The sequence below is a fragment of the Cydia fagiglandana genome, chromosome 6 (assembly GCF_963556715.1).
Source record: "Cydia fagiglandana chromosome 6, ilCydFagi1.1, whole genome shotgun sequence".
Taxonomy (NCBI): Eukaryota; Metazoa; Arthropoda; class Insecta; order Lepidoptera; family Tortricidae; genus Cydia; species Cydia fagiglandana.
In genome coordinates, this window is record NC_085937.1 from 19,584,027 (window position 1) to 19,594,554 (window position 10,528).

The window sequence follows — 10,528 nt, forward strand, 5'->3', positions numbered from 1 at the left end:
CATAGTACCGGGCACAACACCTCGGCTCATCGGGGTGTCTCCCAGAAGTCGTCGGCAACGTCAAGGGTCTGCTAGGCTTCTTGGTAGAGTTGGGTTGGCAAAAATAGGCCAAGCCATCACGCAAAATAGGCGCAATAATATGACGTCGAATTGCGGAAACCAAGCCGTCGAGAACCTATAACCTATAAACTCGTATAGTATATACGTAGAATGCATGGATGCTTGTAGTTAGCGATGAATACTCCCGCAAAGAAAGCAGAAGAAATTCAAAGGTGTATGTGAAGTCCCCAATCCGCATTGGGCTAGCGTGGGGACTATAGCCCAAGCCCTCTCGCGCTCGAGAGGAGGCCTGTGCCCAGCAGTGGGACGTATATAGGCTGAGATGATGATGATGATGATGACTCCCGCAAAGGGACTTGTATGAGCCCGAATGAAAGACGGTTATGATTCTGATACTTGAGTTTGATGGTGCACTATCTAAATCTATCTAATTTGCCCTAAGTTTGACTTGCAGATCTAGACACGCGGCAGCGTGTCAAGCCAAGTTCAAGCAAAGGAACTGCGCCAAGTGTAATATTACACGAACCACTTGGTGCCACTTTTGATAATGTTTTACAGTACCTACTGAATTTTCTACGAGAGATTTTCCCTTAAAGGAATAAAGATAAAATAATTACCGGTATAAACTAAACAGCCACGTGCCACTAGCGCCACCTAGTATAAAACTAAAAAAACTCGACTGTTGCTCCTACTCGTCGTCAGATGGCGTTGTTAATGTCCATCTATCTGGGCTTGTTAGAGTCAGACCAAGCTAACTCTGCACTCTGCACAGATTTTGCTATGACAAGTGTGTAGTATCACCATGAACATCTAGTTTCTATAAAAATATGACGTTTATTTTATGGCAACGCCAAAGTCGGCAAAGAATAACTTAAGGGTGTTCCACTTGTCTAATGTACATTGCGTCTCACTCTCTCATTAAGCAAAATGTGAGATGCAAATACACTTTGAACCAATATATTTGACAGATGGAATACCACCATAACTTAGAGTGCTTAAGCGGACTGTAGAAATATAGGTACCTAGGACTGGACTTAAATCGACCGGGATATGAACCGTGATTACCTTTTGTATTGCTGTGAACAAGATGCATGTAACTGCGTCGAAATATCGGGAGCTCGAAAACAATACAAAAGTCACGGTTCATATCCCGGCCGATATAAGTCTTAGTGAAACTAACCGAAAATCATTCAATAGGACTTATTAAAAAGACAAGAGAGATATTGATTCAAATCTTTAAAATCGTCTTTACACAGAATAATGGGTCTTCTTATGGGGCTCCACTGCAGGATCGAGTGATCCGCGCTCGCGCCGCAGCGGCAACGCTGCGGTGACGTCGGGCGCCGCGCGCGCCGGCGGCATTCCGTCGACCGCCCATATGCGGCGGTAGAGGAGTGTGCACAGAAGTGAGCCGCTTAGGGGACCCACCCAGTATATCTGAAAAAGAAAATTTTACGTGTTAATATTTAAAATGATTTTTTTTAACCTGGTACAAGCACGTTACCATAAATGGGTGGTATAGGCACAGAATAAATAATAGTACTAGGTACAGAAGACTCACTCTCTAACAAAACGCGTCTGTTACGATCAGCACAGATATGGCCGCTAGGTGGCGACAGCGCCAGGCGCGGCTTATGGCAAACCCCAAAATTTGGGCCGAATGGATGCACTTTTAGCTACCTGTAGCAAAGCGACGAAATCGCGGAGTGAGTCACGCCTGGTAGTAGGCACACCTTAGTTATCTGGGGTTTCTATTTTATTACGATGGTACGTAAGGGGGGCGCGAAAAGCTTAACTAAATAAAATAGAAAACCTAGATAAGTATACCTAAGACATACCTAGGTATATAATTTGTTTTTACTATTAGCTCTACGACAAAATTGAACGTCTACGTCCATTCGCTTTAACTTAGAAACTGTTAGTATACCCTATAAAGTAGACAGCAAATTAATGGATTATTCGACGTACACGTCGAAACTATGGGTAAAATTTAATTGAAAAAATATACTATTAAATGCTAATTTGTAAGTCAGGGGTCTGTGCCTCACCCAATGGTGCTCCCAGTGGCCGCTCCACAGCGCAGGCCCAAAACTGCGTGCTGCGTTCATGCTCGCACCAGTCAGCGGACCCTGAAAATAAATTAAATAATAAACAAATTATCTAAAAGAACAAGCCTAAATACCTACAGGCAAGGATGATTGGCGATCGAAATCGAAAGGATTTAGACGCCAAGAGCCAAGAGGAGTCCGAAGAGCTACAGATTTGAAAGTCATTGGCTCTCTTCATTGTTTTCAAATGGAGAAGCCTATAGCTATGCTTCCGTTGAAGGTGGAATGAAAGAATAGGAAGGGAAAAGAATGAGAAATCGACATAAGGAGCAACAACCTCAAAGACATGGTAGGATTCATGGAAAAACTGGGATTATTGGAGCTCCTTCAATGAAAAATAAGCGACTTGAAGGAAATGCCTAAAATAACTTTCGTACCGCGATTATAGATAGGCCCGCAACACTCAGACCTATTCGTAGCGGCCAGGAGTCGGCTAGCAGTCGATTTCGAGGGTCCCATGACGCCATGTTGGCTAGCGCCAATAGCCCTCCCAGGACGGCCTCAATGCACACCGCCTGTTAATAAAAAAATAAAATATTAACACGTTTACTGTCCCAAACTGAACTGTCAACCTAACGGCTTTGTAATAGAGGCTGTCCGTGACCCATATGTGGGGGCACGGACAGTGAACGTGTTAATAAGCTTGTTATTGGTTACTTGGTTGAATATTTAAAAAATTAACATCCATGACATTGGTTCGTGAATCGTGACCAATTTCTCTGAGTGACGTTATCAGTCCGTCTATTGTAGTTGGTGCAACTGACCCTTAGTGTCCTTCTATTCTGCAGGAAAAGAGAGCAATAGTGTGGGAACCATCCTCAACCAACTTTTGCTCGGTTGTCATTTGTCATGCAGAGACGCGATGAACAGACACCGTTGGAGGCAGATCATAAAAACCGTGTGGAGCATCCACATTCACCGATGACCACGATCCTCAGTCATGAGGGAGCGACCACAGAGAGAGAGTGTGAGAACGCCACCGGGACAGTGACCTGCAGCTCCAACTCCAGAGAATCGCGCTGAATGAACGTAAGAGGCGATCAACATCAACCCATATTATGGTCGGACGTCCCTACAGAACATCATCATAGCTAAATTCTTACCTTGTACACCGATAAGGTATCCACGGGCAATGTCAGACACAAATCAGCGGCGTCAGACCCGGGCGCCAGCAGCCGCAGCAGACCGGTGCCCGTCGCGGCGCCCAGCAGCTGGGCGCCGAACATGCCGGCGCCCAGCCCGGGCGCCACGCGCCGCGCTAGCATTGCCGCTAGGAGAACGGTTGGATTGAACATGGCGCCGGATATGTGGTCGAAGCACTGGAATACAGATTTTGTGATTAGATAGTGGAGGTTTGAACACGCTTCGGGCCTTTGGAGCAGGCTATATGGAATCAAAGGAATTCAAACGATACCGATGAGCTGCATCATCCGGCACATGGAGATGGTCCAAAAAACTCTTGGGTAGTTGACGGATCTTTCTTAAGGGGTAGGGGTGATTGCACAAAAGATCCTAATATGGGTGTATCCGCAAGCGCCCTCGAAAACCATAAGATAAGATGGTGGAGGTCGTTGATGACGACGTGACTCGCTTGCGCGATATACCTACTTCAGTAGCCAGCAATGTGACGAAACTCGCATGCTGACGTTAGGTTAGGCGATAAAAATTTAAGGGAATTCTCCCTTCTGATCTTTCTAAAGCATTTGATTGTGTGGATCATGGAACGCTCATTTTGAAATTAGAACACTATGGTCTGTCAGTAAATGCCCTAAACTTTATGTCTTCTTACCTTAGCAACAGAACACAAACAGTTGTTGTAAACAAAACCCGGTCTAGCGGTACTGTAGTCCAATTAGGAGTGCCACAAGGTTCTATTTTGGGTCCATTCCTGTTTTTGGTTTATATAAATGATTTGCCATGTGTAGTAGAAAATCTTTGTGAAATTGTTCTTTTTGCTGATGACACATCATTACTTTTTAAGGTTGATCGTAAATCTACCGATTACAGTGTAATTAACAGCACACTCGTTAATGTACTAAACTGGTTTACTATGAACAATTTGCTTCTTAATGCTAAGAAAACTAAATGCATTCGATTTTCTTTGCCGAATGTTAAACTAGTCGATTCTAAGATACTTTTGAATAATGAATGCTTAGATATGGTAGATAAAGCACTGTTTCTTGGTTTAACATTGGACAAAAATCTACAATGGAGTCCTCATATAAGAACACTAGCAAACAAATTAAGTTCGGCCGCTTACGCTGTGAGGAGAATTAGACAATTGACTAATGTTGAGACAGCTCACCTTGTTTATTATAGTTATTTTCATAGTGTAATGTCATATGGTATTCTGGTTTGGGGCAAAGCAGCTGACATACAGACTATATTTGTCTTACAAAAGAGAGCCATTCGTTCTATATATAATTTAAGGGTGCGTGAATCATTAAGAGAACTTTTTAAAGAAATTAATATTTTAACTGTAGCTTCCCAATACATATATGATAGTATTATTTATGTTGTTAAGAATCTAGACTCCTTCACTAAGAATTCTGATGTCCATAACTATAATACTAGAAATAAAAATAAGCTTGCTATCAGAAAGTTTCGTGTTCGTAAAGTACAGAAGTCATTCGTTGGGCAATGCATTCATTTTTATAACAAGTTACCTGAGGATGCTTTAAGATTACCCTTTCCAGCTCTTAAGAATTACTTAAAAAAGTCATTGATGTTGAAGGCTTATTACAGAGTCGAGGACTACTTGACAGACAAACATGCATGGTCCAAACCAGAAACTGTAATAACGACAAGTAGCAATTAAAAATATTGTATTATGTGTAGAGTTAAAGGTGACTCAGCTCAGGTAAGAAAGCACATCAAATTGTATGAAAGCATCTCATAACAATCAGTCAGATTCATATAATATGTATTCTCATTTCTTTTATTGATTTTAATTTCTTTTCCTTTTGTAAGATTTGATATGTTTTCTGAAAGAGCTACGTATTTGTGATTTCATGTACATATATGTTTATTTTTTATATCAAATTCTATAAAGTTATGTACTCACTGAGTATAATTGCATGAATTATATAGTAATTTAAATTGTATTTTTCTTAATTACTCGTAATGCATGTTAATTATAAGATGTAATAATGTTTTGAAAAGATGTGTCCCGCCGAGTTTGTTGCCGGTCCCATATTGGGATACCCTCCTCCAATTGAGGGGGGATTTAAATCTTCTCGGGGCAGAGGTGTACGGTTGGAGCCGGTAAAGGTTCATTTGACGTTCATAAGCGCATTGCAATATGCCTACTTGAATAAACTATTTTTTATCTTTATCTTTATCTGAATGTTCTAGCGACGTTGGAGCCTTCAGAGTCAAGGGAGAGCGTCTGGTTTTTTTTACTAGCTGCTTATAGTGCAGAGTTAACGCTTTCTCCGGTTGCCCCCAATGTGGCGCCATGAAGCTTTTTTTGGACTATGACCGAACATTTTAACTGTGACAAATTTAGTTTGCTCATTACTTCCGATCTTTATCTAAGCAGTCTAAAGCTCGGTTTTCCTAGGATAGCGCGGTGCCGTTATATAGCGGCCATCTCCATACAAAATAATACGGCTAAATATGGATGTCGTAGTATTTTTGTATGGAGACGGCTGCTATATGACGGCACCGCTATCCTAGGAAACCAGAGCTTAAGCAGTAATATTACCTGAACTAGGAGCGCAACAGCGAGACCCGCGGCGCCTGCGCACGCATACTGCGGCGCGCCGGCGCATGCTGGCAGACAGCTCAAGAACACCAGCAGTGTGGTGCCCGCCCACTCTGCTAGAAGCACGCCACGCGCTGTGTAGTCGAGTCCACAACTACAGCGGCTTTTGGCTGAACAAATGAAGATCTGTCAGATGACTAAAGGCCAGTGCACACCGGCTGCGTGTGCGTGACGTGCACGTGCGCGTGCAGCGTTGTAGTATAAAGATCCTTATGAAAGATGGTACACCGCTTGCGTGTGCGTGACGTGCACGTGCGCGTGCAGCGTTGTAGTATACAGATCCTTATGAAAGACGGTACACCGCTTGCGCGACGTGTGCGTGTGCGGCTCCAACATTTTAGCGCTCGCGCGCGTGCACGTGACGCACACGCAAGCCGGTGTGCACAGCCCTTAAAGGATGACTCACGCTAGACCGGACTCCGAATAAAGGGTGATCCTTAGTTTTGACGAAACAAAATTATAATAAAATCCAATACACAAGATTTTAATTTATTGTCATTCAGCACTGCTGCTACAAGATTAGGTAGGTAAGCGTCAGCGTGTAAAGTAATTACCTGCATGTAATTTTTAATTTTTTTTATTTATTTATTTATTGATATTTAGGACAACAACAGCCGTAAATAAAAGTTTTACATATAAATGCTTATATAACAGATGGCCAATAACAGTTATCCATTGATTACATTTTACTTAAAATAACGTAAGTAAATAGTATCTAGGTATTGCTTAACAATTAACATATTAAACATTTAAGAACTAAAAAAGACAGTGTGCTAGTCATACAAAATGCTCATCATTAATTAAATTATGAAGTTATGATAATATTTAGATATATAAATGTAAGTTTAGGTTCGTAAACGATTATCATGCAGTTGCATATTACATGTAAGTATATTTTGTGTTCATGAACTAACGTCATTAAAATACATACAATATATTGTTCGTGTTTCATTTTTATTTAAGTGCATATGCTTCAATAAATCTGCATTCAATTAGTTTATTTATAATTTTAGTTGTAATATCTAGTTTTTAATTTTAGTTTATGACATTTATTTTAAGGTTTTATTTGTTTTATAAATATCTGCAGTTAATTCAGTGTGTGTCTCCGATGGTCAGGGTAAACAGACTGGTGAATAATTTCAATTTTAATTTTATTAATTTATTAGTATTTTTTAAAAAGTGTCTTGTGGATATCATTCATATATTTGTTCTTAGAGCCGAAAAAGGGGTCCGCAGAATCGAATTCCAAGTTATATAAACGAGGGATACGAGATAATACTGTATTGTCACCATACTTAGTCACGTGGAAAGGAACATGAAATAGGGCGGTATGTCTAGTGCGACGTTTTGGAACTCGGAATGATAGACCGGATAGCAGTTCTGGGCAATCAATACGAGCGTTAACCACATCAAAGAGGAAGTTCATGTCTGAAAGTTTACGTCTGTCTTCTAGTGTTAAGAGATTATATTGTCTACATTTATCAGTGTAGGAGGAAGATGCAATAGATTTTTTGAATTTGTAATTTAAATGTGTCACAAATTTCCTCTGAATTCTCTCAATACGTAATAAGTAAAACGTAATAAATAAAGAGATAGGTAAGTAGGTACTTCATGACAATGGCCTACTTAAGAGAAAGATTATAAATCTGCCACACGGTTATTTGTTATTTATCAAAAAAACGCAATAATATTTTCACCACACCAGCTCGGAAAGGCTTACTTTGCACTTCGAAAACGAATAGCAAAGTTGCATTTTATCCACATGTGAGGCAAAGTAATCAAATGCAAATTTTGAGTTGTTTTCTTATGTTTGCTGGTAGAATTGACTTTTAAATGATGGTTTTGGATGATAAATATTTAATAACATTCATTTGGATTTGATATGGTTTGATTTTGTTTGATATTTTACATTTAATATTTGCTTCGGGTTGGTGTGGTGAAAAATTTTGTGTTTCACTCGGGGGCAAATTTTGTTTAACCCTCGTGCTTTGAAACCCTCGCAACGCTCAAGATTCCATTTTTCGAACCACTCGCTACGCTCGTGGTTCAATTTTGGAATCTTTCGCTTGCTTGGGTATCAATATTAGCACGAGCGGTTAAACAACAACTTTGCCCCCTTGTAAAACAAATAACTATTACCTACAGTTTCATAATTCAGCGACAATTAATTCAGTAAGGATTCAATCTAGCTATTGATACTACGTCGTGCTCTTAAAATTTATTAGGTACTTCATGTTAATTTGCAGCGTTTTAATGAAGTTCTTCAAAAGGATTTGTTGGAGTAGTAGAGCTGGACTTCCGTCGTTTGCTTTTCAAACGGGCTTATTCTCACTCAGAAAGGAGAAGCTGTCCTTTTGGTAGCCCGTCGCGCGATTTTCGCGGTAGACGCCTCTGTATTTGTCCAAAGTCTATCTAAAGCCGACCACTTACTAACAGTCCGTCAGTTGTTCGGAACTGTCAAATTTTTGTTCTAACTGACAGGCCGATTACGTCCGGCGGACTGTTAATCAGTGGGCCCCTTTACACACAGGCTGACACGGAGTACGATCATGTAGGCTCCTGTATGTGCGTGTATTATTAAAAGAACCAACTATTAGGAAAATAAATAATGTGTGGAACTTAGTAGGTACTTACTACGTCGCGGTGCGGAGACCTGTTGTGATGACGGAGACATGATTTCCGTTTCTATCTGTTCGGTTTCCACTGTCACTTTACAGTTCAAACTGCACTACACATTAAGATAAAATCACTGAGGGATTGCATGGGCTACATACAATAAACTCAAAAAAGTTACAAAACTTAAAATACCACTCAAATTGAGTTAAAAAAAAAGTAGTAAAAAAAAAGTAGTAAGTAATTGTGTATTGTGTCAAAACTGTAGTAAAACCGTTGAAATTCAAATATAGAACATCAACTACGCACACATCACTCCTACTCAGTACCTTGAACACTTCTAAAGTTCTTCACCTTAGGGCTTTATACTTTGGGGTAGCCACGTTAAGTAACAACTACTACTCACTACCATGGTACCATGGGTACCTATACTTCTAGAGTCTGTTCTGAAAGAGAAGAGTCGGGGAATGTATGGGGCCCAATACTTTCCACGACTCGTGAACACTTTACGCACAGACTCTATTTTTTTCTCCTTAAGGCTTTAACCGCGTTAAGTATTTTTTTTTTCTCGCCGTATGTTTTTCTCTATAAAGTTATTTAGTGTTTTTAACTATAAAGACGGATCAACACCTTAGTACCCGCTCCGCAAATGGCAGGTGTCTATCAAAACACGTTATCTCGAGTTATATTAGTCTGTTTACATGGCCTCGCGATTCCCTTCAGAATTTCAGCTGACAATAGCGTTTCATGAGACAACAGTGAGATACGTTAATTTTCGCACTCTATTTAAGGAGACTAGGTTCCAAGTGACCTCATGTATTGTCTACGAATGATTAGAATAGCTTGCCACTGGACTCTAGCTGAAACGATTACCGCATTTTTTGTAGACAAAAAACTATGATCTATCACTATCACTGAAGTAAAAAAAAATTTAACGTACTTAGTTAATGGGCTTTTTTCTCAGATAGGACTTTCGATTAGGAAAATTGTCCTTCGCGTTTTAATAATGAATTTTTGTTTATAAAGTATTTAGTTTATAAATTTTTCATACAATGTGCAACTTTTATTTATTGATCAGGTTTGTTTGATAAAATGAAACATCAGCAGAGAAACCATTTGAACACGCTTCGGGCCTTCGGCCCTACGCGGAGCTCGGCCTTCACATTTAGACACTTGTACTATTTTTCTGTGCTAGAGCACTGATGTTCTGGACGCTTCGGGCCTTCGGCCCTACGCGGAACTCGGCCTTCGCATTTAGTCACTTGTACTATTGTTATGTGTTTAAGCACTGACATCTTGGACGCTTCGGGCCTTCGGCCCTACGTGGAGCTCGGCCTTCGGCCTTGGCATTGGCGGTCCACACCACGTTTCACGTCAGCCATAGCGGCTGTGTCCCTGATACAGCCTCTCTCAATTTTTATTTATTGATCTTGTTTGATAAAATGAAACATCAGAGAAACCATTTGAACACCAAATGTGTTTCTCTATCTAGCAAAATAACTGTGGGTACATTCTACTCGATTCCTACCGGCTTTCGTAGTTTATCCTCCAGGATAAAATCCGAAGCAGGAATAAAAATTCAGAAGCAGTATACAATTTGTTAGATAAGCCTAAATCTGTTTAACAGAATTATACATGTAGTCTGTAGTTTAACTCAAATACAGGTGACAGTAGCAAGTATATACGTTATCTTAGAGCAAACATGTTTAAGATAGGAAAATCCTTTACAAACTGTCTGTTGTTAGAAAACGTCGACGATTAATCAACAATTAATTCAAGGTGATTTCATCTTCGGGCGTGATTGGTAACAAAAGTAACAGATAAATTAATTAATTGTATAAGTTGGTACTAACTTTAAAAAAATAAGAGCAGTTTGAAAAACAACGCAATCAAAGGAGCAGCGTCTTCCTTACTTCCTTCTCATACTTACGAATTGAATGCTGGTGTGCACACCAATTTTGTGTGGCTAGCCATAAGCCGC

The 10,528-nt window shown here is 40.2% G+C and overlaps 1 protein-coding gene across 1 annotated transcript; it reads right to left on the reverse strand.

Moving 5' to 3' along the window:
• Positions 1-1,308: 1,308 nt before the first annotated feature.
• On the reverse strand, positions 1,309-8,652 carry LOC134665533 (aquaporin-like). Its single transcript, XM_063522508.1, has 6 exons — positions 8,569-8,652; positions 5,875-6,044; positions 3,272-3,487; positions 2,546-2,683; positions 2,109-2,189; positions 1,309-1,497 (listed from the first exon to the last, which is right to left on the reverse strand). Exons 1-6 carry the CDS (start codon positions 8,606-8,608, stop codon positions 1,309-1,311), a joined length of 834 nt encoding a protein of 277 aa, XP_063378578.1. The 5' UTR covers positions 8,609-8,652.
• Positions 8,653-10,528: the final 1,876 nt, after the last annotated feature.